The sequence below is a fragment of the Vanellus vanellus genome (assembly GCF_965231255.1).
Source record: "Vanellus vanellus genome assembly, chromosome: 7".
Taxonomy (NCBI): Eukaryota; Metazoa; Chordata; class Aves; order Charadriiformes; family Charadriidae; genus Vanellus; species Vanellus vanellus.
In genome coordinates, this window is record NC_138912.1 from 7,160,147 (window position 1) to 7,187,686 (window position 27,540).

Below are 27,540 nucleotides of genomic sequence, written 5' to 3' on the forward strand. Positions count from 1 at the left end.
AGCTATGCAAAACCCAGCGCCACAACTGGCATCCAGGCTGGCAGAGCCAGCCAAGAGCGAGCAATCATGGCCGCGGAAATATTCTCCCTTTTGCCATTGTGCCTCCACCCGGGAAGGGACCAAAGCAGAGGGAGGGAAATCAGACTGCACCTGTCTGGGGGATACATACAGCATTGCCCTTGCCAGGGCTATCTGTGCATTACTTGTCACCAGGACTTAAATTCACTTAAACGGAGGGAAAAAAGGGAGGAAGAAAAGCAAAGGGGTGTATTTGCTCTCTAATTCAAGTCTTGATGATCCGTATCTCAAAGGCAGAGCCTCCAGCTGAACTCCCAGTGCCTTCTCTGCTCTGAGGCAGCCGAAGGAAAGGGTTTCCGATCCCTCCCCGATGCATGTTGTAAGTGGGTGAGCTGGCAGCAAGATGAGATTCCCTTCCTTATTGCTGCCTACCAAAAAGGGAAACCCTGGAAAACTGCCAGATCTGGCAACTTGTTAGGGAAATACCAGTTTGCTGATGGGAGGAAAAAAACAGATGAGGCAGAATTCCACATAATTCTGCCAGCTAAAACATTGTTTTGACTTGCATCAGTAGAAGGAAGCTATCAGCTAATTTACAGAAAGGATAAAGGCTTTTTGGACGGCGTGATTTAGCATCATCACTCCCCAGCAACTAGTGAGACAGAAGGCTAAAATCACTGGGGCTTAGGAAAAAAACATAATCTCTGCTTGGGGATGAAGAAGGACAGGTTTTCAACTGGTCTCATATCATACGAGAAAAGAGAAAATAAAGGAATATCCTACCTACGCTATGAGTTACAGTGAGCAGTTATGGAGCTCTTTATAGATTTCAAGCAGTCTATAGGTGCTTGCTAGTAATTGATTGTGGGTGATGGTTACTTCCCATGTAGTTCAATGGTGCTATTGAGAATAAAATCCTATCCCTGTTTTTGAACCAGGATGGCAGGTCTCCACCAGAGCTCCTTTAGGATTTGGAACAGAGGCCAGTGCCAGAAAACTTGCGAAAACCACAGGACTGCAGGGTGGATCCATGTCTTCCCTCTCTCTGTGCCGGCCCTGTTGTAATCCCAGTCTGTACTAATGCACGAAGCCCATTGCTGCACACAGTGGGAGTAACCACAACCTTGTGTGACCTTTGCGTTGGCAGCTCCTCTGCAGAGTTTGAAACTTCGCATTGCCGCCTTCCACTCCTTAAGATCTTACCTAAACAAGTGGATTTTTAACTCGTAAGAAAGGCTCTGGCCCCCGAGGAGACTTTGAAGTAGATTCTAAAAAAGACATTAGCCCTAGTCATAGGACTAGGGGTTGTCCATGGCAAAGAACAGGGAGAAAAGGCTGTAATTCTCCCTTGCAGCTCTGACCACTGATTCATAGTCACACTGGCATAGACAATACTGGCATAGACCATATTTTTAGAAGGGTTGGTTTTTTTTTCCATAGAAGATAATGAGGTTATGGCGCCCCACGGACACCCACAGTCTCCTGGGCAGGGATGAAAGCAGTCTCAGAAGGGGAGAGTCTCTACCTTGGAGGAAGAAAGCCTCTGTGGAGCTAAGGACAGTCATGAAGTTCACTCCCAACACAAGGGCTGCTTAATAGCTGCTCTTTTCATGCTGGCTTTTTTCTCCTCTGCCAAGCAGTACAAGCCTCGGGAATACTCCCATTGACTACGCAAAGGGGATGTCACCTTATTTACTTACAGAGTTTTCCCCCACAGCCCACCGGCTCTCCTGTCTTCCATTCTCCATCCTCCTTGGGCATAGAGTTGGGGCACGCAGAGGCCTCCAGGAGCCAACAGTACTGGCCTGTTAACCACCCCTGGGACAGCTTAGCTTCCTCCCATGTGGAGCCCAACCTGTCACCAGCATAGAAGATATCCCACCTAGTAACTCATGCTCAGGCTGAGCAGGTTCAGCCAAAGAGATCTGAAAAGGATCTTGCTTGAAGTGGCATGGCTGCTGGTTGGCTTTGGCTGTTGGAGAGCTGATCAGCACGAATATGTCATACTTTGCTACATTAAAACAAATATTCCATGCTATTCAGTGAGTTCCCCACCATAGGTTTCTCTCTTTTGTGTTTTAGAGTCAGTATTGTACCTTTGCAGGGTGTCCTTACTTACTTCTTAGACCTCACCTGAGGCTCAGTGCGCTGAAGTCGCTGCTCATGAGACAAACCGTACCTATGCCAAAAGGTCAAATGCGATGAAAGTGATCTGCAAGTGCTGCATATTGTTTGTTTGGACTGATCAGAATATTTCTAAAGTGACTTACACCAAATTCTTCCTGTGCTCAAACCATTTTTTCTCCATAAACCACATTTACAAATGCCAAAAATATTTTGAACCAGGAGTTATGAAAGCCTGACAGCACTTACTTATAGAGGGCTGTTTCAACATTGCAAATACTTATATGTAGCTGAGCCAGGTCTTGTTGCTCATGAGAACAGCCTTCACCAATCTGTCAACACTGCCTTGTCCTAACTTGTCCAAGCGAGAGCTCAGAAAATCAATGTGACGTGAAGAGACCCTCGAGGTCTGTGCAAATATAATGCTGGAGCAGAGCAGGAGGATGGTGAATCTGGCAAAGAAGTTTGTAACTTTGCAAAGATTATATTTTTATAGGTCATTTAATACCATAGAGACTTCCCATCTTTTGGAATTAATCAATTATTCTTCTGGAAAGGTGAAAACCTTCACATTTTTCTTAATATACTAAATTTAATTGTGACTTAAATGTCTTGGTCCGTAACATATTTTTTTAAGGATTATAAGAGTTCAGACTTTTTGTTGAGCCATTTTTACACCGAACTTTACCAATTCCAGGACAACAGGGAGTTCTTCAACAATATCAAATAGCAATCTACCTTCTTCCCCAAACTCGGGAGATTTTTCACAGTTTGCATTATACCATCTTGCTCTATAATTTTATTTCCCTTCCCTACATTGCACTTTCACTCATCCTTTCCATTGCTTCAGCTAAAAGACAACAGTTTAGGGCAGAGAGTTTATTTTACTTGTCTTAGAATTCTTTGGCATTGATTTAGCGTGGTAAAAATGTGATTAATAAGTAAAGAAAAGTACTGGCATAACCAGGAACTCTATTCAGAAATGGTCCCATAACTCCGGCTTTGACCCTGCCAACTGGAGGTTCTATTTCAATATCAATATTTAGCAGAATTCATGGCCATGCCCCAATTTCTGACCTACAGAGCACAGAGAAATATTTCCAATTATCACCTCCAAAGTGTTTTCAAAGCAGCATATAGCGATTACCTGAAAAATAAATTGAATCTCTCAATGACTTCAGGGGTTGAGCCAAACCACCAAAAATCAGTCTTTTAACATTCCCCATGTGAATTCCCCCGCACTGTGGCTCAAAACCAGAATTAAAAGGTATGTGTGGGTTTACCCTAAAAGCTCTCAACCTTTCCTTTCCTCAAAAGTCAGAAATGAAGGGCACTAGGGTAATAATGCACCAGATTTGCGCTTTATCTGGGGTCTCGCCTCAGACATGGATTTACAAGGAGTATGAATACCAACCCTGTTAACACACAAAATAATTTGCAGTGCCCCATATTATATTTAAAACTGAAATATTGTATTTACATTCATGTTATTGTCCATTTGCACTGTCAGGAGAAAATAACTAAACCAGTGGAATTGAAGTGCACGGATCGAGGACTTTCACAACGAAGGAAAAAAGTACACCTCGTGCCGAAGAAGTGCACTTTGTGGCAAAGAGTGCTTCAGTAAAAGAAGTGCTACAAAGATAGAAATAAAATTGAAAAAAGAAGTACAAGATTGCTTTTATATTTTGCGGGTATTTAAAATAGCATATATATATATATAAAAATGTGAATTATGTTTCACTTAAAATATTTTATGGACTTTGGGGGACTTTCATATAAATAAAGACTAACACTTATTTTCTGGTTTTAAGAATAGGATGTTCCTTTTTCTCCTGCCCCTCTTCCACCAAGGAAGGGCATGGAAGGAGGAAATAAAAGAAGAAAAATGTTGTGTTTCAGGTTTTAACCAGAATAATAACTCCACTTTTCTAGTGCACACATTTCATTCAAAAGCCATTTTTTGTTACAAAATGTTTCAACCAAGGGCTCGGGCTCTTATGTTCACCTACACTGACCTGCGGCATTTCCGTGTGCCGTACTTCTAGCAGGACTGTTTCTAGCAAAGCCTAAAACAAAGCCCAGCCACGATCCCAGAGGGCTCTATAACAATTAGCAGAAGCCGAGGCAAATACTGCCTCCTCTACCAACTGCTCCAAACGAGCTATTTTCCTCGACAAGCATTAACTTAGGTTAATCCCATCCCTCCCTAAAAGCCTGAATGCATCCCCAGACGCGGGGATTTCGGGCTGCTCATCCCGTGAGTGCCCTTCACAGCATCCCTGTGTAGGTCTGGTAGATCTCTCCCTCTCTTTTCCCTCCACACAGTTCCCTCCTCGCATTACAAGAGGGCTCTTGTACAATTCAATTCAAGGGAAACGTTCTCACTGACTCCAGCAGAGCTGGACAGAGTCAATCAAACCTTTGGAAGCTTGCTCTACCCTGCCACCTTCTTCTCATCACTACCAGCAGCAAAGTTACAAGTGAGTTCAGCAGGGAGAAGCGTAAGTTTTTACCATTAATGTAACCCCACCTCTCATTCCCCATATCCAGCAAATGCTAAATTGGTTTTAAAATAAATTTCCTTAACAACCAAGTACTACTATTTAACAGGACCCGTGAGCGCTTCTATAGCATTTTACAATCCCAAATCACTGCATAAGTATTAATTAGCCTTAATGACTCATATTACCTAATAAGATAATGAAAAACCCTGCAGCTCACAATATCTACTTCTATTTTCAGTGAGAGATGAAATGGATCTTTTAAAAGGATATATTCTCTTCTAATGCCTTCTCTGCATATCCTGTAATAACTTCTGGAAATAATTCAAAGTGTGTCGTGGGATTTTTTTTCTCTTCTTCTTAATTTGTGGAGGCTAATTTATTGCACCAAATAGAGTCTTTTGCCACAAAATAAAAATACAGAGGTTTGGTGTTAATATTTCTTCCTTAGGAGACTTTCTATTGAATGACAACTGGTGTGGACTCAACTGTTTGGTAAGGAGATGTAGATTTGCTGCTTGTTCTTTATGGAGAATAGCAACGTCTGTCTTGGTTTCTGTCTGGGTTGCCACTGCCAAGGTAATACTTGATGGATTAAGTCTTGTGAAAGAAATTCTGTAAATAGAATGTGGGCTGAGATCATTTCAACTCATTTCCCCTGCGTCCCCTTCCCGTCCTGGAAGCTGTCGAGTACAAGCAGCCTGCAAGCAGCCTGTTCTCCCAGTGTTAGTCTTGAGTCTCACTAGATGCATAAACCAGCTTGTTTTTCACATACTTTCTGTGATGGCATGAAAAAAAAAAATTGCAAGCAAAAAAACCCCAACCCTTCTCAATTCCACCCATCGCTATAAACTGGATACAGCTAATCTTCCAAGGGCACCGACCATTGCTCTGTTTGTCCATCATTAGAGCACTAGAAACCTATGTTTATGATAGAATTATAGTTGAATCTGAAGGATTTTAAAGAAAGGAACTGAACCAACCGTGGGTTTGTAAACAAACAATATGGTTTTGACGTCAGCCGTATCATTTCATGTGCTGGAACAGTTTCTATCATGCGGCCAGTTCCTGCCCCTGAAGACTATCTAATTTAATTTAGATGTATTCATGATACGGGACAGCACGTCAAATCCAAGAAACTACAGGGTACGGCTGAAGGCAAGGTCTATGCCGGAAAGATTGCATAAGCTGTACTTCGAAGGAGCAACAGAGACCTTTTGGCTCAAGGAAGAGAGGGGAAAGTTGTGTCTGCTGTAGAAGAAATTAAAAAAGGAAGTGAGAGGGAAGGGAAGTGTACAGAATGGGGACTGTCAAGGGGAAGGACTTTGTTTCTTCTTTAGAAATAAATCCACTTGAGGGTTTTTTTTCTGCATTAATGTTATCCAAAAAAATCTGCATAACTTTTTCCAGAGCAATAAATCCTACCCACAGCCTTTGGCAGTTCTTCTAATTTTGCTTTCAGTCCTTCTTGGGTTCCTCTCTCTCTGTGCTCTTTCTGTACTCAACCCACAGACAACCGCCACAGAGGACAACTCATCCGGGGAGATTTGCTCTTAGGTACCGCTCCAGCATCAAAGGGACTATCCACACCACAGCACCACGACCGGCCCTTGAGTCCTGGTGCAATAAGCGTGCCCCCACGGGGCAAGGCAGAGCCCCTGCGGTTGCAGCCCCGCGCCATCCCCTACGCGCAGGCAGCCTGGGCTGCCAACAAACACCACGGCTAGGAGCTAACACTTGGGGGATGCAAGAACACCAGCAAGACATCACTTGGCTATTGCTAATAGTGACTGAAATATATCTTATGCTGCAGTTATCTAAAGGGCACCAATGTGGGAAAATTTATTTTCATACCGAGAACAATTCTGATTGCTGAAAAAAAAGCCCCATCTGTTGTCAACTGAATTTAAAGGGAATCCCTGTTTGGATAAAAAATTATTTGTAAGCCTATGTATTTATCAGCTTGGGCCTTAAGTGATATAAATTTCTCTGGAAACACATTTCAATGAACAGTATAACAATGATACAGTATTACAGTATGTTGTCTTTTTTTTTTTTTTTCACTAGATAGTATTTTCTACTCCACTGATTTCAGTTCCCCAGGTTTGCAGAAAACCTAGTGCCTCCCAGAGGTGTTGTAGAGCTCCGTGCTGGGTACTCGGCTCTGGCTGTATGCACACCCCCCACCAGCATCTTCCCGACACAGCTACCCGTATGCCTACACATTTGGGAAAAGAATAGGAGACAATTCCTCTTTCTGTTATTACATGCCACGGAATCCTGACTACTAGTTGAAAAACTATTTCCTATAAAAATCAAAGCTTTTTTCCACGGAAAGATGATGCTTTCAGAAAAAAAAAAAAAAAATCTCAGAAATGCAAACTCTAGTATTAGCCAAAAACATGAGACCAGCTTTAGGTGTAGTATTCAGACTGACACTGTAAGACAATCACGGAAGTTATAACCAGTTGTGCTTGGTTATTTACAGTGGAAGGCAAGCTGCAAGTCTTTCCTTTGATCTGCTTGTTGGCTTCAGGATTACATTTCTAAACCTTGCTTTTTAATCACTGTAAACACCAGAACTGAAGAATTTGGTGGAGAGAAAATTGGCTACTTTTTTGTGGTTTTGATCAGAGCGGGCTTTTGATGCCTTCTCTTTTCCAGTGTCAGTGCCCAAACTTTATGAGTGACACCGCCCCGCAGCCTCAGATTATGGGATCTGCACACGCACCGTGTTCCTTCGCCTAAATCTCCGTTCCCCGAGCAGATACGCCCCCTGGGTCTGACACCGTCCCCAGCTGAAGTGAGGCAGGGTGCCACACAGACACATCATCCTGTGACGAACATCGCTATTCCGCATTGTCACTTCATCTCCCTCGCGAGTGAGGCTGGAAACTCACACTTCTCCTTCCCCAAGGGCCACTCACCCATGCGTTTATCTCGGCAGCGCTGGCAAACCTCTGAAACCAAGGCACCCGGTGGGAATTCACGAAAGATGCCCCAGCACCATGGAGCGGAGCAGAGGTGCCCAAGGTACCTTTAAACAAGATAACCGGGGTATAGTAGCAGTCTTTCTGCCACAGGATGGAGCTCAGCGCAGGCTGCAAAGCATTTCTAGGAAGCTGGATAAATACTCAAGCATCTCGCTGTCACTGATGTCCATACTGTTGCTTCTTGATTGCTATCAGCGCCCGTGCTGGCGGCTCAAAAAACCTCGTTTAGGTAGGTCTGAATCCCACTGCAGAGCCTGCACCATCAATATGCCTCCGGGCAGATAAATTCCAAAGTGACCGGAAAAAAATCAGGTAGGTGAAGGTCTTGATCATGTCTGAAAAAGTACAATACAAAAAAGTGGGGGGGAAAAAGAGCCAGCTTTTGTAAAAAGCGAGCAGGTGAACTCTGTGGCTTCGATTTTGTCCCACTTACTCTGTTCACCATCTCTACAAAGCGTTTCTCGCACAGAAGTGTATTTTTAACAATGCTGTAAAGAACCTGCCAGAATTGGAAGCTCATGCTACTTTTACCCTGGATAAATGGGACGCAAATGTCACGCAAGAGGTTAAATGGCACAGGGGGGGATTTTTTTTTTCTCTTTTTAAATGAAGCATGGCAAAATTAGTATTAATGGGGCTGCTCTTTCTGACTGTGAAACCTCACTGAATATAAATATTTAACAAGTTCTCCTTCTACCCGAGTACGATGCAGAACCAGAAACTGCCTTACTGAAGGAGTTAAAGTTTTCTGCAATAATGCAACAAACCACCCTATGCAACAAACAGCACATTCTGTGGCAGTTTCCTCACAAACTTCAATCTATGGGGGAAAAAAAAAAAAAAAAATCTTGATTTATTATATAGCATTTGGACAGTTGCGAAAGCAAATTTGCCAAAGATCAGAATAATCAACTCTTTCACCCAAGCAGGTTTTTTTATGGAAGAAAAAAGCACAGAATGGGTCTGAGCAAAATAAATAAAAATTCCACACTTTTAACCAACAGAACCTTTTGCGTCATTCAGAAATATTTACAGACATCCAGAATCTTTTATCGTCAAAAAGACACTCTGGCCTTTAAAATTACAACTTTTTCTTATGTTTTTGTTTACTGATGGCCTTTAAAATAGAGAGTATCCCTACCTTGTGGCATCTCTCCATGCTGTGTTTGTCAAATGTAGGAATTTTTAAAGCTGCGCTGTGCTATTTTTTCCATTCCCTTGAAACATCCCTCTTTTGCTAAGCTATCATCTGTGAATTTTAAAGGTAGCAGAACACCTACTAGCGGCATCCACCACATCAGTCGTTGTCACCAGTGTCTCAAGCACCAGTCTTCGTCGATCGAAAGGGCCGCTAATGGCAATATTAACCTGGAAAGGGCTAGTTGTTTTAATATCATTAAATACAGCTGGGAAGAGGGCTGCAAACAGAAACATACATTAGCCATTCATAGGATGCAAGTATACGTATACAAGCCTCTCTGAGAGCCCAGTAAAAGTATCAGCGGAGCGTCCCTGCTCCACTTGCCTATTTGATTAGCACACAATAAAGGCCACTGAATTTCCCTGCAAAAGGTGTTGCGTACTTTGGACGAAAAAGAAAGGAGAAAAGAAGCTGCTTTTAAGCGCAATCCAAAAAAATAGCTCCTTGGCTAAATGGCACTTTTAATAAAGATGTTTCCAGTGTTTGTTTATTTATCAAAACACAGTGTTTCTCTCGGCTGTTTTGATTTTTGTTTCTGTGCACAAGAAGGAGGGGAAAAAAGGGCTTTACTAAGCAAGTCTTTCAGTAAGACACCAGATGATGGATAGTCAAACACAGAGTCTCCTGTAAACACAGAGGGAACCAAAAGGTATGAACTGACTCATAATTGTGTCAACACAGGTCGCAGACCCTTGGTTTATTTCAGCCTTCCTGTTTTTCACAGATTTCTTTTCACACTACACTATTTTTTTTTAAGACACAGACTCTTTTCAGTACACCTTAGTGGGGTGCAAAAGCACACACGTTTTTACACCAAAACGTGGGCATCTACACACACACGTAGGCTGTATCGCCACAATTACAACAGCAGCATTTTCCATCAATGGCTTACGGCTGCGTTAAACTGAGCTGTGCCCTTCTTCACAGCAGTCCGTGCCCGCTCTAAAGCAGAAGGTCCATCCCATCCTGCCTCCAGCTTCTCCACAGCGGCTTTTGGGAGGCATCCAGGAAAGAGGAATACAACAAAACCTCAACGGCCCAGTCCTCCAGTTCATGCAACCCTCTAAGACTCGGTGTGATCGTTTTCTTTAACACGTGGCAAAGTGGGAAGACTGTGTCTGACCAAAAGTGCTGGGAGGCTGCCACGGAGCAAAGAGGTCTGTGATGAGCAGAACCTACCGGTATTGATCTTGATCTCTAAACACATTGAATTGAGGTTGGAGCCTTTTCCTTGTATAAAGTTGTTCTCTGCTGGTTGCCGTAGAGATTGGAGGAAAAAGCCTCTCTGGGGGATTTATTTCATTATCAAATTTGGTTGGCGCTGACCAGTGGGTTAAGAAGTTGTTAGGGGCGGGACTGATGGGCAGAAAAACAGCAGGATCCCCCGCAAGTCATAGAGCAGTGCAGCTGACCGGTGGTTTAAGAAGGCTGTGTCAGTACCTTCCCTCACAAAATCACCTGCGGAGACACCTTGTCACCTGAAATCCCAAGATCCTTATAAAGAACTTGCAGAAAATAACAAATTAAGATGGGTTAAAGCCAAGGGAGTTGTTCTTTCTCGGCAGAGACAATAAAAGAAGCGGTTTAAGGCCAGACTGCAATGACCGGCACTTGGCCCTGGATGTCCGTGAGCCACACTGAACCCAGTGTAATGGATCTGCAGGTGCCACAGATCCATCCTGAGCACCTTGGATCAACCACAGACATGCAAACGACTCCATGCTATAGACCCAGAGAGTTTGGCTCATCCCAGATGTGTCAGGTCCCCTGTATGAGCAAGGAGAAGTTTATAAACAGGGACTGTTTGTCTGGGATGTTTCAACTTCAGCTAGATTAACTGAAAAATGGTAAAGCCAGCAAGGACAGATGACCTTACTCAGGCTGAGCAGTGCCTCGTTCCTTGTGTAATCACATCCAGCTCAGCGGGAAAGCTACTCAATAAAAATCGGAGTCATGAAACAAGGATTTGGACCTTATTTCCCATTGTGTAAAAGTCAGTTGCTAGAATTCCCAGTCAACAGGTAATTTTTGCAGCGAAGCCAGATCCACCAAAAGCATCACAAGGGCTCTTGCCCCATTACTTCACCAACTCATTCACAAAAAAAAATTCAAAACTAATTACATTTAGGACAAATCTGACACCAAAAAAATTGCCAGAAACGGCATTTCAGAAACAGAAATCATTGCCAGACAATCTTTTTTAAGACTACTCATTTTAGGATATTACATCTTTGTAAAGAGCAAGCATTTTGTCTGGTGCTGTTTTCCCCCATAGAAACCAAGGTTGATGGACCAACGGAGAGAATTCCCTGTGCAAATTACAATATGGTACATCAGCTTTGCTTCCAGCAGGTTCTGTACCTTCAGAAATTGTTCAGGGTTTGTACATCTGTAGAGTAGCCGCAAACTGGAAAAAAATACTCTCTTTTCTCCTGCCTCCCTCTCCTTTCTTTACCTCCTTTTAGTTCTACAGCAGATGAGGGAAGCAAAATTTACTGGAGGAGACCATGAAAAGAGTTCCAAAACATTCCACATATTTTCTCTGCATAAACACACTGTGAATTTCGGGTGTACATAGTGCCAGGGCACTGCCAGTCAGACCCCAGAAGTCCACCCAAGTTAGACAAATTATGCTGCCCGCTATCTCAGTTGTTACCGTTTCTTGCCTTTCATTCATTCATTGCCAGTGGCTGGATTTTATGTCAGTGCAGGGGAGAAAAGGAGCCTCAGTTGCTGAAGTTAACCTCTTGTGGAGAGATCAGTAATAGTGGCCTTTCCAGTGGAGAATTCACAAGGAGATAGATGCTAGCCATGTTTGCCAAGGCAACAGTTGAAAGAATGCTGAATTTTGGCAGGTATGTGCAGGAGAAATGCTGTGTTATAGAAATGGCCGCTGCAAGCTCCCTTCAAAATCTGCAGTGTTTGGCCCACATGGATAAAACAAAGTCATTTAAAAAAAAAAAATAATTATATGTCCTATAAAAAACTACATGAAGTAGCGTTGTGGCTTGAATAGAGGATGGTACTGCTGAGCAAACCTGCCTGGCAGAGGGCAGCGGCTGCCACTTCAAACATCATAGCTGGAGTATAATTAATATTAATCTTCAACTACATCAGCAATCTGTCTGCTTTCATCAAGTCTCATTTCCTCCCTGATAAAGAGCTACTTATTACAGGGGAATGCAGGATGTGATGAGGGGATTACTTTCCGAATGTCCTTTTACAGCCACGTTGGCCCTGGTAGGTACCAAGTCAAAGCACCTGCCCCATATGCCAGGTACTGTCTAATAGTGAAGTCCCTTTGGCTCCTAGAGCCTGGGCATTCAAAGCAAAGGGCCCGGCCATTGCTAGCCCCAAACCCGGCCTTGCAAGTGCATTATGCCAGTCCCTCCTGCCCGATCCCTTTAGGAACCAGAAAATGTTGAGTTTGCACAGCAGCAGCATGTGAAGTATATGCATCGCACGTCCATCTCTAAACTGATTCCGTCTAATGATGAGTACCTTTAATGCTGTTCTGCTGAGCCAGTTTTGGTAACACATTTTATTTATGCAATATTTCCAAAGAAGGGAAAAGCTCTTACCTATTGTTCTTCGGAGATCTTCACATTGGCTAATGTGAGGGAATTTCAAGATTTCCTTCCACTTTTTGCTTTTGCCTTTGCGTTTCCCTCCACCTCCTGCAGAGAAAGAAATATCAGGATTAGATTGCTTTGGGGACTATGCCCAGTCCAGAGTTTACCAGCCCAGTCGCAGTTCTTATGGTTAACCTTAATAATTAAAGCTGAGATATTGCAGGTAGATGTACAGATCACATCTGAGCTTGTCTGGGCTGACAGAGACCAAAGAGGTGGCATCCCACAGGAGACCAACTTGCTAAAAGTTGGGAGTTCAGGCTTGTGGCCCACCAGGTCCAGTTCAGGTGCCATTTCATGCGAGTCAAATAAACTTGTAAAATTACAGCTCACATCTTTTCAACCTGGATGTCCCTATGGTTTTGGGATGTGCCCTGATTCCATCTCAAAAAAAAGTGCTAGAAAATGAAGACCAAAATTCAGTTCTCACAATCCATCCCTCACATTACATGTACTGCCAACATGGCATTACCGCTGATGTTACACACTGGTCACTACTGCTTCCACTGGAGCAGAACAGGAACAGTGGGAGAAAATTAATGTAATATCCTCATGAAGAGAAAATATCTTTTTGGTTCTTTTTTCCCCTTCTCACTCTTCCCCAAGTTTTCTTGAACCGGACTGTCCTCACGGCGAATGAACTAGCTGGCTTCCTCCAACTCTGGCAGGACCAGGTCCAAGACCCTCTGCCCTACCACACTGATGAATCTCCCTCGTCAACATCCCTTCGTAAATACTCTGCTGCAGGCATCACTGACATCTCTAGGTGCCACATCTGAGCTTATCCAGCCAAGCTACCTGCTCTTGGTGTCACTCTTTCATACCGCCCACACTTGCCTCATCTCCCCTTCCCCCTCTCCACCTCCCCATCTCTCCCTCCTCCCCCCCTTCCTCTAGTTTCTCAGTTCTTTCTGCCCCTCCATTCCCAGGTGCCCCTTTCTGGTTTGTGTCAACAGCACAGCAAACCCAAACACCATTCACCTTCATGTATTTTTTAAAAAGAACCTTCAAAATCTACTGGCTTGATTTGGACCTTTCTATTGCTGTTCCCAAATCAGAGTACCAAACCCTCACAACCACATTGTTGAGTGCAAAGATACTTTTTCCCATTCTTTTAAAACTTGTGATATTTGCTTTCCTGCTTTAACAGCCCAGAACTCCAGCTAGCTCAGGATGGGGGACTCGGGCACTGACAAAGCTGTCGCAAGAGCACCACAGCTCTGAGGGGCTGCCTCTTGTCCACTGCTCCTTGCTTGCAAGGGGGATGCCTTCTGCACTAGGCTCGGACAAGTAAAGGTAGCATTTCCAGCATACCTGTCTTTGCTGGGATCACTAATCCCTCAGCCTGACGCAGGCTGCCGTGCTGTGTGTGCTCTCCCCCAGCGTCTGCTCGATGGGCATTCAGATCTGAAGCCACTCAGCCTAAGAGGATGTTTTTAGATTTTTCTTGTCTTTTTTTTTTTTTTTTTTTTTTACTGTCATTGGGGACTCTTTTACTCCAGCCCTTCCCTGGGTTTCTCTTTTATGCCTCCATGATGCCACATCGGCATTACTGCAGAGGGCAGAAGGTGCTGGGGGTTTCATTCCCGGCTCGTGTGTGTGCCCATCCTGCTGGGAGAGGCTGTGCAGCCACTGGAGAAAGAGTATCCCTCCGGACATGAAAGCCCAGATGCAGACTGAGATTCTCCGAGTCGCTGTATTTACTGCAATTCAGTCCCTGCACACAAAATCTGATTCACTTGAGTGTATTCTATATGCACTGGCACGTCGAATGACTAATTCAGAGCTGAGTTAATTCTGTAGAGGGGCTGGTAGAGTCACAACTGCAGATTGAGGGTGTGTTGGGTACTACATGATGTTGCAGGCTAAATTAGGAGAGCATTGACTCAAAAGGTAGCAGACCATTACAGAGAAAACGTGAGCCTTGGAAAAAACTGTGAAACATTGCTCTCTGTGGGGCATTTCTGATCACACCATTGGCGCAGGAGTGTTTCTTCTGCATCTCACTTTTTATTCCTTTGCTTTTGGTGACCAATGGTTTTGTCACTGCAGAGCTTGCCTTGAATTATTTTAAACTGATTGACAGGAATTTATTGTATATCTACACTGTACAATGTAGCGCAGAGAGCACTAGTCATGAAGGAACTCGCTTGTTTAGACTATCAGGAGTACAGCTATTCTACCCTTTCCAGAAATTAGTCTCTGGCAAAGCACAGAGAGCTGCGACTGCCTCCACGCTATGCTGTATTATGCAATACAGATAGATCTTTGGGTCTATAATGAACTCTTCTTCAACCTCCCCTCTTCAGTGCAGTGCATCCCAAACACTGCTGCTAAAGTCATTTCCTCTCCCATCCCTCCAGCCACAGTACCGGAGAGGCTGTCTTGAGCTCTTCTTGCAGCATGCGACACTTGGTCTTGCATGCTGAAGGTCTTAGCTACGCTACAAAGCACTGAGAGACATTTTGTGGGCTGGGGTTGGCACTGCGATGGTCCATTCACTGACTCTCCTGGACCGTGCAGCTCTGCTGTTGTCACCAGAGACCATAGGGGTTGGGTTCAGCAACCCAAAGGGTCCTCCATTGGCTTTTGCCTCCCTGAAAGCCCACTCCTGCACAGCTGCTCCTACCTGCCAGGCTGCCACCTCCACTCACCCCTCTTCTCCTTCTCTTGCAGGGGCCTTCCTGCACATTCCTTGGCGCTCCTGCCCTCATGTCTCATCACACTGCACTGACACTTCTCTGCCCCCTCCCTTCGCACGCTCCTCTGGGGAATGGCCCTTCCTCCAGGAATTCCCATTTCCTTCTCTTTACTAGTCGTTCTCTTTGGCTGCATTTTCTTCCCTGAACTATTGCTTCATGTTTTTCCTCACACTCATTTATCTTGTAAACTTTGAGTTCTATGCCTTAATGTCAAACCTCCATGGGAATTAAGTATATATTTATTAGCACTGGGGGAGGGAAGGGAAAGAAGGGGAGGGCAAGGAGGGAGGGAAACAGCTGGGCTGGTGTCACAGCCGAACGGTCCCCCTTTGCGAGCCACAGGGTTTGAATCTGGATTTCTGGATCCCTTCCTCAGGCTGCCGGCTCCCAGAGCAGCTCATCCCACTTCCACGTACAAACACAGAATCACAGAATGGTCAGGGTTGGAAGGGACCTCTGGAGATCACCCAGTCCAACCCCCCCACCAGAGCAGGGGCACCTACAGCAGTTGCACAGGACACGTCCAGGCGGGTTTTGAATGTCTCCAGAGTGGGAGACTCCCCCCCCTCTCTGGGCAGCCTCTGCCAGTGCTCTGCCATCCTCAAAGGAAAGAAGTTCCTCCGCATGTTAAGACGGAACTTCCTGTATTCAAGTTTGTGCCCCTTACCTCTTGTCCTGTCACTGGGCACCACTGAAAAAAGCCTGTTCCCATCCCCCTGGCACCCTCCCTTAAAGTATTGATAAGCATTTAATAAGATCCTCCCTCTTTCTCTACAGGGAGTCTAGTCTTCTTTTCTCTAGACTAAAAAGACCCAAGTCCCGCCGCCTTTCCTCGTAAGAGAGATGTTCCAATCCCCTAATCATCTTCGCAGCCCTTTGCTGGACCCTCTCCAGCAAAGGGCTCTCCAGGTGGGTCTCCCTTCTGCCTGCTGCCTCTCCCACTGCGAAGACCCACTTTGCTCTTATCAAGGAACAGACAGAGGGGTGCTGTAAGGGGGCAGGCAGGACCTCTCTGCTTAAGGTATGATCAGGCACTGCCGGCAGCACAAGGTGTGTGCAGCTGCTCGGGCAGTGGTGCTTGCTAGAACAGGATTTCCAATAATTTCTGGAGACAGGAGGCAGCAGGAGTAAGCCAGATGAAAGCATTCTTTAGGCTGCATCTGCTCAACACCCGTAAGACTTCACCCATTGAAGGTCTACCCTCTAGACCAAAGCACTGGAGATTTCAGAGCACACCTGCTCCTTCTAGCCACCTTTACGAAAGTCCTCGCAAAATGGTTGCACCTTCAGCAGCGTCAGACTGTGCAGAGCATTGCAAAATAGCCCTTTGCTCTAAATGACAGCTCTGAGATTTGTGCAGAGATGAAATGATTCTGCTAAGCTGGGCCAGAATGTTTTTAAAATCCATTCAATGAAAAATATATATTGATATATTTACATTGGATAATGTATTTCTGACATTAAATTTCCATCAAAAACGGAGAAGGGCTCTGCGGTCCCCTGTTACAACCGTGATCGATACAGCCAGCATGTCGCTTCTCTTTTGTGGCCATCCTCCAAAAATAAGCAGCCTTGCCTGATGAATCACTCGCTCTTAGCTGAGCGTGAAGTAGCGTTACTGTTTTGCCTGTGACGTCTTTATGTTAAAGATTCTGATCAACTGCTTTAATCGGCCTGACCTTTCCGCTCTCAGCTTTTCTTGTGGAGCCAGCAGTGTTTGCTGGCTCCAAACGTTAATTCTAGGGGGTTTGAAGGACATAATGCAGTGAGACAGCTGAGACAGGGTAAATTGTTTAGCAGAGCTAAAAGCTAAAAGGGGAGGTTTCTCTGAATAGGTCAGTAATTGTGCAGGTTGCAAAGGGAAGCTTTTCACACGTTGCCTTGATTGCTGCCTTTGCAGTGTCTATTCTGGACAGGAGGATTTGCAATTTCAAGGCAGCTTCTCAGAGCAAGACTTGACAGACGTGCCGTGTTTTAGGTGCGAGATCCATCATGTGGTGTTGGAGGGTCTGACTGCTTTAAAATCTCGGTTTGCTGCTGATGACAAAAGGTGAGCTCCCAGCAACAGTATGAAATCTCAGCTCCGCTCCCTTGCATGAACTTAACAACTCAGCGCTTGCAAACCGAGGACTGAAGCTCATTCTCTAACATGTCAACCAGTCCTACAGGAAACAAAAGCATTTGCTCTACATCCTACCTACTGAAAAATACATGGCATTTTTCATATCATCTTGTGATGCCGGATGGCAAATCTAGCTCTGATCTCTGCCTGCAAGAAGAGAGACATAACCAGAGGCACACATGTAAAACATTTGCAAGCAGGAGCTACCCTTAGCCTAAGGTGCCTACTTTTTTTGCCTCCGTTATTCAGGATGTACTTACTCTCCTAAGACCAAGAGGAGGTATGAAAGTACCTGCACGTTGTTAAGCCAGTGAGATATTAAGTGGCTTGTCCAAAACGACATGAGAAATCAGAGACAGAGCAAGGAGCTGAAGCCAAGGCCTTGAGCCTGTTATTTCTGCTAATGACAGGGTCAAGCCATGCTCCTGCTCAGCTGATTAAAGGTATTTCATAACACAGAGTTAAACATAACGATGGGTGAATTCATTCCAGCATCATGCCTGTACCATATTCCCTTCGTGCCTCGTGCCACCATGCAAGGTGGCTTTTAAGCGCAGCTAAACTGGCTTCATACTTTTGCTCTGCTGCTGCCCAGTTTGATAAGCCTGCATCACACCCCATGCTGCAAGGCCCGGCTAACCCAAGACGGCCAAACATTTCACTGCCTTCAACTGCGTTATCTGCAATCATCTAGTTAATCCACAGTTTAGGTAAACTATCCACAGATCACTGAAGGACAACTACAGTTTGTGTCTTCCATTTCGCAACAGTAGCTAGGCTTTCATCCAAGCCCTCCCCAACAAGAGTACAGAGCTCTGTACGCTCTGATTGCAAGGCCTTGATTACGCAGCTCGTGAAAGCAGTGAAAAGAACTCCAAAAAATATTAAAAATCACGGTTAGTGTCCCATTTCCCCTCAAAAGAAGTTTACATTTCTTCTCCTCTTCCTCTTGCCAGTCTTCCTTTACTCACTCTCTCCCATCGAAGTGTATGCAGTGATATGGTATACATAGAATTGCCATATTAGATTAAACAAACGGTCTGTCCGGTACAGGACAGACCGCAGGCAGCTTCAGAGGAAGATCTCAGAAAGCTTTCTAGAAATACTTTCTAAAGTATTTGGAAATCAGGAACTTCTTCCATACCTTATTAATAAGATATGGCTAACAAAGCATGAAGGTATATTGCTTCCCAAAATTTATTCTGCTTTTTCAGAATCTATGCTTTTTAAATTCAGGCTGTTCTTAAGCTGCTGGTAAATGCCCCGGACTGTTGGCTCTTGGTGTGAGTCCCAGAGATTAATCGTGTATTTGCAAAGGAAAAGAATACCAATTTTAAACTGCTTATTTTCCTGAAGCGTCTCTTCCTAATGAGACAACATGAATAAAACTTACCAGCCAATCATTTTCCCCTAAGAATTTTTCATATTTAACACTTCTAGCCTCTAAGGCAAACAGTTCCACCCTTCTTAGACCTGCTTCACACAGACGTTCATCCAGGTTCACTATTCTTTCATACTGGTCCCACCTCCGTTCAGCTATACTAGCAAATAAAAATGGTTTATTTGCAAAGAATGAAAAACACTGCTTGCTCTCTGCCCTTCATCCTGCCCTTCTCATCTGGGAAAGCAAACAAAAAAGCAGGACCCCTGTTTTATCCTTACAAGATTTTAGATGATACTCCTGACTAACTTGGGCTTAAAACAAGCGCTTACAAGGCCATTAGGAACCTCTTTATGAATCCCCTTCTACATCACCCCAAGAAAAAGGAGAAGAGTATGAGGGCTGGGTTTTCAAAAGCAGGTAGGTGTCCACCATCCACTGGGACACAATGCCTCTGCAAACCGGTCTTTACAGGCTCTCGTTTATAAGATACAACAAAAAGTCCACACCGTGCCCCCAAAAGAGAATCACGTTACACAGCTCCTCTTATCCACGCCAATCTGTCTTTATCTCCTGCAGCCTTTTCTGATGAACGTGACTCTCTGAAGAGTCACAGACCGTGATAACGGTTTTGTGCCCATCTTCCCTGCTGTCACGGCATGTTTGCACATAAATCAGCTGGATGTTGCTACAAATACATAAGCCTGACAACCGCTGTGTAAACCATCCCATTGCTTTTTGGAAATGAACAGCAGATGTATTTCACGTTTAAGCCTTCTGAATCACAGAGATGGGAATTTCATAAGCAAAAATGCAAGCTTCTCCCCAACAGAGTCAGGCTGGCTTTGCAATCTGGTTACCAGAGCACCAGAGGGCAAAACATTTTGTATACTGGCATCTGAAGTCCTATTAGCACTGGCTTACAGAAGTCACTGTTCACAAACAAATATTTGTCGCAGGAATATCTACCTATTATTTAAATAAGAGGTCAAGCAGTACTGTACATACTGATGAGTGGCTGAAACGTGACTTTAATAACACATTTTATATATTAACAAGAATGTGTATGTTGATAACACACTTTAATAACATCCACTGCCCTGAAGGGACAGCGGAAGCTAAGGGATTAGTCTTTGAAGACTGATCCTCAGGGCTCGACTATCATATGTCAAAGCCATTTTAGCACGACTCCAGGAATATAAAGAAGTCTTTACATAAGCTACCTTTATGCCTAATCAGAGCACATTGAAAGGATAACTAAACTGAAACACCACGCCTTTAATTTTTCTGTTGGTCTCGAGTGGGCACCCCAAACGGTGGCATACAAGACTCCATACAAATCTGCCTACATCCTCCATTGGGTATTTTTAATGCATATTTGAGATTATTTCAACACGTTGTCATTGAGTTTCGTGGGCCAGTTCATGTACTCTAAGCGTACATTTTGCTGCTACACATGTTAACAGGGAGTTGTGTGGTGATGTGATCTGCCTGGAATCACTTTAATTTTCCCTTGCGTAAGCACCTTTAGTTTGTCTGTCGTGGCGTCTCTCTCTCATGCCTTGTATTTTAACTATATTGTGTTTATCTGCAGCTGATGAATGAGCAAAAAGAGATCATTGGCTTTTATGCCACAAACAAAACTAATCCCGAAGATACAAAGTATACTGAAGATTTACAACCTCTTAAAAAAAAGAACGGTAAATCTTATAAAAATAAAAACAGCTATTGTCAAAATTAGTAAAATTAAGCACAGCCCAAAATGTTAACTTCTTATGCTTGACCTCAAAGTAAACCAGGCTACTGGCACAAATCCAGTAAGTTTAGTTGTGTTTGGAATATATTACCATGTTTTGGGTGGTTCAACAGGCTGCTGAGATGAACTGAATTGATGGCTTCGAACTGAAAGGTGCCTGGATAGTATTTGACATTGCAGTTGGCAACAAGAGCAGAAGAGACAAAGCAACAGGTGAATCTGGAGCCACTGTGCTCCTTTGGAAGCTGTTTCTGGACCTGTAAGGTCTCTTGGAGGAACATGCAGAGGTTATGATGTCTGAACCTGAGGAGTATTACAAGATTTTGTCCATCAATAGCATAGGTAACAGAAAATATTTGTCTGTAACGATTCGGTATTGATGATTACTATGGGAGACCAACCTTTTGAACGGAGCTGTTGAGAATCAAGGTTATCACCTTGCTACAAACGCTAAGTAACTCAGTGGAGTTTTCCTCCAAATCGAAGCTGAGAGTCAGTATTTCAAAATTCTAGAAAATTCTGATTTAAAGACATTAAACCATTTCATTTTGATAACATTTGAGTCATCTCAGTTCTCTAACGTCAAAACATTATCATAGAACATATCAAATAGAGTATTAAGATATATCATTGGAACAAAATGGGTAGGGTAAATTGACATCCTTTACTTTGTTAAAATGATGTTTCTATATTGTCAAAAAGAAGCTAGAAAAAGCAAATCCTTCTTTCTTTTAAGTAGACACTTTCCTGCAAACCCTTTCATTTTTGACAAAAAGTCATTCTCAGAAAGGAAGATTCTTTTGTCAGAAATGTTCTCAATCATCACATGCTTTGAAGCACACAAGGAACGTGGCCTCCCCATATCTCAGTGTTCAAGCGAATCTGAATTCCCACATTCCTTACCAGTTCCCTTAAGTTAATTTGCACAGCTGCGACTTACATTGACTGTAGCAGACCTGCTTCCCATTCTTCCAAAGAAAGAATGCAAATCCCTGCTCCAGAAATCCTGCTTGAATAGGACTTGATAACATCTTTCCAGGAAGGAACACCTCTTTAAGCAATGGGGTTTTAAACTTATGACCTGTTCTATGTATTTATTACCCTGCTTTAGTAACACGTATGCAAGCTGCTAACCAATGTCTCCAAACCCAAACCTGCAAGTCCAACTCACCACGTATAGTCCATGTGTTGCCCATTGCTCGTGTAGATTTGCCAGGAGCATGTGTGGTGCTCCTGGATTCAGTGGCTTCCCTCAAGCAACCCAGATGTTCTTAGGGCTGACCCCTAAAGCCAAAATACCTTGAAGGGACTTGTGAGTCTTAGAGAAACGACCAGAAGGCTAAGAAGGCTCTGCCGATTTGCTGCTCCGCGTTGTGCAATTCTGATGTTTAGAGACACAACGGCATAACGAGCAGCACGAGAGAGGCAGAAGGAACACACAAGGAAACCTGGCCCTGGCACAGGCAATACATGGGGCTCGGCACTTCTGAAAACTCTGGTGCCAGTTCTGGAGGGAGAACACGCAAAAACCCAGCCCTGAGCAGGGAACGATGTGGGTTCGGTCTGTCCCTGTCAAAGAGCTGTGTGGGCTTTTTCTCCTGCAAATAGTTCGGCAGTCTCTAAAAAAAGAACTTAGCCTCTGTGTTCCTGACATTTGAGTTTTATAAGGAGTATTTCTGAACTGTGGGGAGGCGATCCAGCTGGATGGGAGGTGAGAATTCAAGTATGTTCCTATCAGCAGTCTGTAGCCAAGCTCTGAGAATTATGTTCTTTTCTGTTTTTCTGCCCTCACCTAAGTAAACTTACTAACAGGGCTAAAGAAAAGAACTTTAGTAAACGTCATGAAAAATTAATGATTTGAGACAGGCTGTTTTATTAGGCCTGACTGATTTATTAGTTCCACCTAATTGGTAGAATCGGTAAAGCTTTGAGATGCTCTGATAAGAACCCAGAAATCCAGACGTGTTTTGCTTTCCGTACATAAATAACAGCACACTCTTTCAGTTTAGATGGTTTATGTCTGAGTCAGGAAAAGAGTCACCAGAAAAGCAAGAAAGAAACAGTGCAGAGTCTCCACGAAGGAGGCAGAAGAGCAAGTCCCTCAAGCATCTAGACAGTCCACCTGAGAACTCGGTCCTGCTCTCCGGCAGGCAGACAGGCAGACCCCAGACGTTTAGAGAGGCAACACAGGGCTCAGCTATACAGACCCTGAACTGAAGTGACTCTACAGCCCCTTTGTGCTGCCTATACATACAAATACTGTACATAATCACTGCATTAGCACAATCTCTCCTCCCACATTTGATCCCACCAGAGATCCTGGCCCAGCAAAGGCGCTGATGTGGACACTTGAGTAAGGAGGGCACAGGAAGTGTTATCAGGTGCCCAGTACGTATTTATCTTGGGGCACTTCTGTATTTTTGCAGGGGTCTAGAGGACCACTACATCGGTCTTGCCGTGCAGGAAGATAGCCCAACAGCCATAAGAAGTGTCCTTCAGTGATGCCTGGCTGGATTCACCCTTCTCTCTCAACACTTTTAAGTTGATGTAAACAAGCTAAAAATGGTGAAAATGAGGCTGGGAACTTCCTGAGAACATGTGTATGGGCTATACTGACAGAACCGGTTTAGAGGAACATCTCTTCTGTGACACTTCCAAAGCTTCCAGAGTCAGCCAGGAAGAGACGTACAGCATCGCAATGTGTCTCAGATTGCGTCACTTTCTCTTTGAGATCAGGATCAGTCACACCTTTCTTTACCACAAAAGCAGATAATGACCCTGTCCATCTACCTAAATCTCCTCGGTTGAACAGCAAGTCAGAATCTCACCTATAGAGGTATGATAAAGCATAAATTGAACCCTAGATATCCGACAAGCCTTCATGCACTCCATAGAGGAAATGTGGAGAGGGGGCTGAAAGCGCCCTGAAATGCCCGGTTACGGCTGCAGTGACTGGCTGCAGAGGGGAAAAGGTGCTGGCACACGCTTTGGCTTTGGAAGAAAATGTACTTAGTAGATGGTAGGGCAAGGGTGGAAGAGGGTGTACCGGGCTGATGCCAATGGACATGGACAGCTCTGGGGGAGACCGAGGTTCCAGCATTGCAAGAGTTTGTGGTGTGACTGGTGCCAGGAGGCTTAAGGTTAAGATCACAGAGGGAGGGAAGCAGTGGGGGCAAAAACAAGCAAAGAGGCTTGACTCCGCATTTCACCTAAATTCTTCCGCTTACTTAGCTACAAAGCGTAGCTTTGGCCCCATCATCTTGTCCAGCAGCAACGTACCAACAGCTCCTTTCTGCGGATCTCACTGTCACACCCTGCTAAATCACCCCTGAAACCGTAGAAAAGATCGTCCTCAAAAATCACTGACAGCCCAAGACATGACGGTAACACAATTGTATGTGTCAGCATTTAGGATCATTATTGTAAAAGGTTACAGAAGGGATTCAGGTTAATGGAGGTAATCTGTGATTATCTGATGTAACAGATTGCTCTGCCAGTGACTCATTCCTTCTGCCACAATATATTGCGGGTTGCAGCCGCAAATAGCAAGCAGGATGGAGCCGGCTCCCAAGCTAAGACTGTCCCCGTTGTTCGGAGAAACCCCTATCAAGAGAGGGTGCCAAGCCACTGCAGGTGTGTGAAAGCCCGGCAGAGCTTTACCGAGGGGAGCGGGTCGTGGTGCTGTACTACAGTCCCTCATTCACGGGTGTTACTATAGCTACCAGTTGAAGGACTCAACAAGAAGAGCAGAAATAAAAAGAGAAAATTAGGAGGTATAAGACCAAAAAAAAAAAGAGGAAACTTGTCGTAAAGCAAAGGCAAAGGGTTCTTCTGATGAGCTAATGAAGTGCTTCAAAAGCAGCGAATGAAAAATGAGGCTTGAAGGCTGCATGGCGTAAGTGTCAGATGATGCAAGCAGCTGGCTGGCTCTTGTCTTGCCTCTCCCACCCACCCACCCACCCACCCACCCCGAGAGCTGGCGGTGGTAAGCACCATCTCAATAAACACAAAACAGCAGCTTTGTGCCAGGGATGGATTAACTATTTCCTTATTGCTCATAAAGTCCTGCACTTCCACTTGCTCTCCCCGCAGCCCTGGGGCCGGAATTAAAACAAGGGATTGACTTGGGTCAATGGCCCCTCAGCAGCCATGTGGAAATGGGCCACGATGAACAACGATCCTACCACCAACTCCAGGAGACAGCAAAGCCTAGGTACTGCCCTAGCCTGGAAGATGAAGGAAGAAGAAGAAAACATCACAGCGATCCCACACCACCCACGCCTCCCAGCGTGAAGACCCTGAACTCTGGTTCAGCGTGGTGCCGGATGCCCAAGCCAGCCCAACGCACCAACGGCAGCTGCAGCCAGGGACAGACACTTCTAATATGTACATAAATCTAAATAAATGTATAATCCCCGCTCACATGCTTTCCTGACAGCCAGCTGTTCCCTTTGCTTTCTGTTATCCTCGCCTGGAGATTAATGTCACTGTCTGCGACAGCTTATTAGCAATTTTTATTATGAAGCATATATATTTGGCTGGTGGTGGGCAAAAGCTAAGCCTTTGAGTAAATAAAATACTAGGGCAGCTCGTGGGGAATGTCACAGCACAGATATCTGCGGGGTCTCTACCCTGGCTCTGAAAGCCAATAATGGCAGGAGGTCAGAGATCACTAGCTTAATTGTCCGATGAATTAATGGTGACGAACGTCTGTTTCCCCTCTTGTTAAAACTGACACCAGATATTTCAGAGAAAGCAGAAGGGCACTTGGCCACAAAGGAATGTTTTGATGGCTGGAGCTGAGATTTTTGCCAGCCCCAGCCCATCAGAGCAGCGCAGGTCAAACGAAGTCATTGTAGGAAACTGCTGCTGACTCCAGCACAAAACAGAACCTTCTGGGCCCAGTCGGGCAGCCACGGATTATCCTGCTGGCTTTGGAAAGAAAGATTGTTTTCTCCTATTTAAAAAAAAATACCAAATCCAGATCTTTGAATGTAACAAGTGTAAAAAAAAAGTAAATTGGAGGAATGCAAGTTGCACCACAAAAACCAATCGGAGCTTGTTTCTTCCTGTTTTGAAGAAAAATCAAGAGCAACAGAAAAAAAAAATAAATACCAAAACATATTATGAAATGCAAAATTTTTCTTTACATTTTCCCTGTCCAGAAAAAGTTCCTCTTTCATTGTCCTGTATAACCCCTGTTCAGCAATGCATCTTTGAGTGGAAAGTGTCATCGTGGGAGGAATAATGAAACTGGGAAATCCTTGGGGACCATTTTTATCCTGTTAGTGACGTTTTGTGAAGCTGGCTAACACTTTTCTATTGAAACAACTTCTTCCGCAGTTAAGAATGAGGTCTACTTACTTAGTTGCTTTCTGTTGCTCAATCTCATTGCAATTCAGATTTTTGTGTGGAGTTGTAGGAACAAGGATGAAAGCTTCCCTTTGTTTTAAGGTGGTTATGTTAGTTTCGAACTGTTGTGAAACAGACTGAAGGGCACATTTTCCCATCCATCCAAATATACGTGAACCCCTCTGGTGTTTAATTTAAGCTACCTAAGCAGGGAACAAACACTTTCTGAATTTTAAAAGCTATAGTATCAACCTACCAGTCAGTTTCTGAGATCTGTAAAGTGACTTCTTACGGTGTAAGTCATTCCCCCCATTATGGTACGTGCTGATACCTTTAATTAAAAGCGGTAATACGTAATGCTGTCAACAAGGATGTGTAACATCGAATTAGGTGACTAAAGTCTAAATATTCTTTCAGCAGTGTATTTCCACAGAGGTCACATCGACCAGGGAACAGACACACGGGTTTTCAAGTAAATCTATGTGCTCGGTCTCTGACTGAGCTAATTATAATGGTGCCTTCAGCATTGCTGTCTTTAAGTGTCTGCCAGCATGTCCCTAACAAACCACCAGGTTCATGTTTTTCTAGCCCAGATGGAAAAGTCTGATTATCAGGTCAGACTCAATTCTAGCTCCAAGGCCGGTGTACTTACATCCCGCGTGAATGTGGCTTGCTGAGCTTCAATTAACAACGGAGAAGTTAGCGACAAGCCATCATTGAACCGTATATTTGCTTGCTTCTCACTTCTGCTGCTCATCAATACCCAAGGGAGGAAGGCTGCTGGGTCTCTGGGGCTAAACAGTCTCCCTGAAGACTTAACGTGGTCCTAAACGGCTAGGTGGTCCTCAGCCGTTCCAGTTTGCCTGACAGGCTGCAGAGCCAGCCCCGCTATGAGAGTGGTGTGACCAGCAGGGAGGTACCTGCCCACCCGGCCTCTGCCACAGGGCCGGCCGGCCCCACGGGCCGCCAGACCTGGGTCTTACCAGCCAGACGAGATTAGCAGAGGGGCCGTTGGAGCAAAAGCCTGTAAGCTGCTGCTTGGGAAAGGGCAGTGGTCAGGGCGCAGCCCACGCCACCCGCGGCAGGGCTGGTAGCGCAGGGCAGCGCGTCGTCGCGATGCCAGGGGCAGAACCAGCTCTAAGGTTGGTCGCGCAGAGCGTGGTTCTGATAAACAAGGTATATGCTGCTTGTGCGGCACCGAGAGCCAGCTTGGAGCTGAACAAACCTACAGGAAGGCACAATCGCTGCTGCAAGAAATGCTTTGTGTCCGGGTGTTTTATAAAATCCGTAGCTTGGGGTGTTATTATCACTTCTTTCAGGGTGTCAGGGAAGAAAAGAAAAAAAAAAAAAAATCAGCTATTGCTTTAGATGGCATTCTGATTTTTAAACTCACGAGAGCAAAACCCCAAGCAGTGCCACAGAAAAGCCAAGCCTCCTTATCTCATTCAGCTCCCCCAGTGACGCAGCACGCTCTGCACTGTGCAAAGCAACACAGCGGCAGACACTGATCTTTGTGTCTAAGCATCTAAGCCCAAGTGGCACATGTGCTATCTCAGCACCTCTTGAGACCGCTCTGGGAGATAATGTAATTAATATTATTTTGGTGACGGCTATTTACCACATCCCACTGGGAAATCGCAATCTGTGCTTATGGAACTTGAACCCAATTAATACTCACTTCCTACCAGTTTCAGGTGTCTCCTAATTTAAAGCTACGTTTACAGAAAAAAAAACAGGTCAGTAACTCTTCCCGGT

General features: G+C 44.6%; 1 protein-coding gene across 1 annotated transcript in view; it reads right to left on the reverse strand.

Moving 5' to 3' along the window:
• GRK5 (G protein-coupled receptor kinase 5) overlaps positions 1-27,540 on the reverse strand; it is a 166,006-nt gene that overhangs the window by 82,469 nt on the left and 55,997 nt on the right. The window contains exon 2 of the mRNA XM_082486760.1: positions 12,422-12,517. Within this exon, the coding sequence (XP_082342886.1) occupies positions 12,422-12,517 (96 nt within the window). The remainder of the gene's footprint in view (positions 1-12,421; positions 12,518-27,540) is intronic.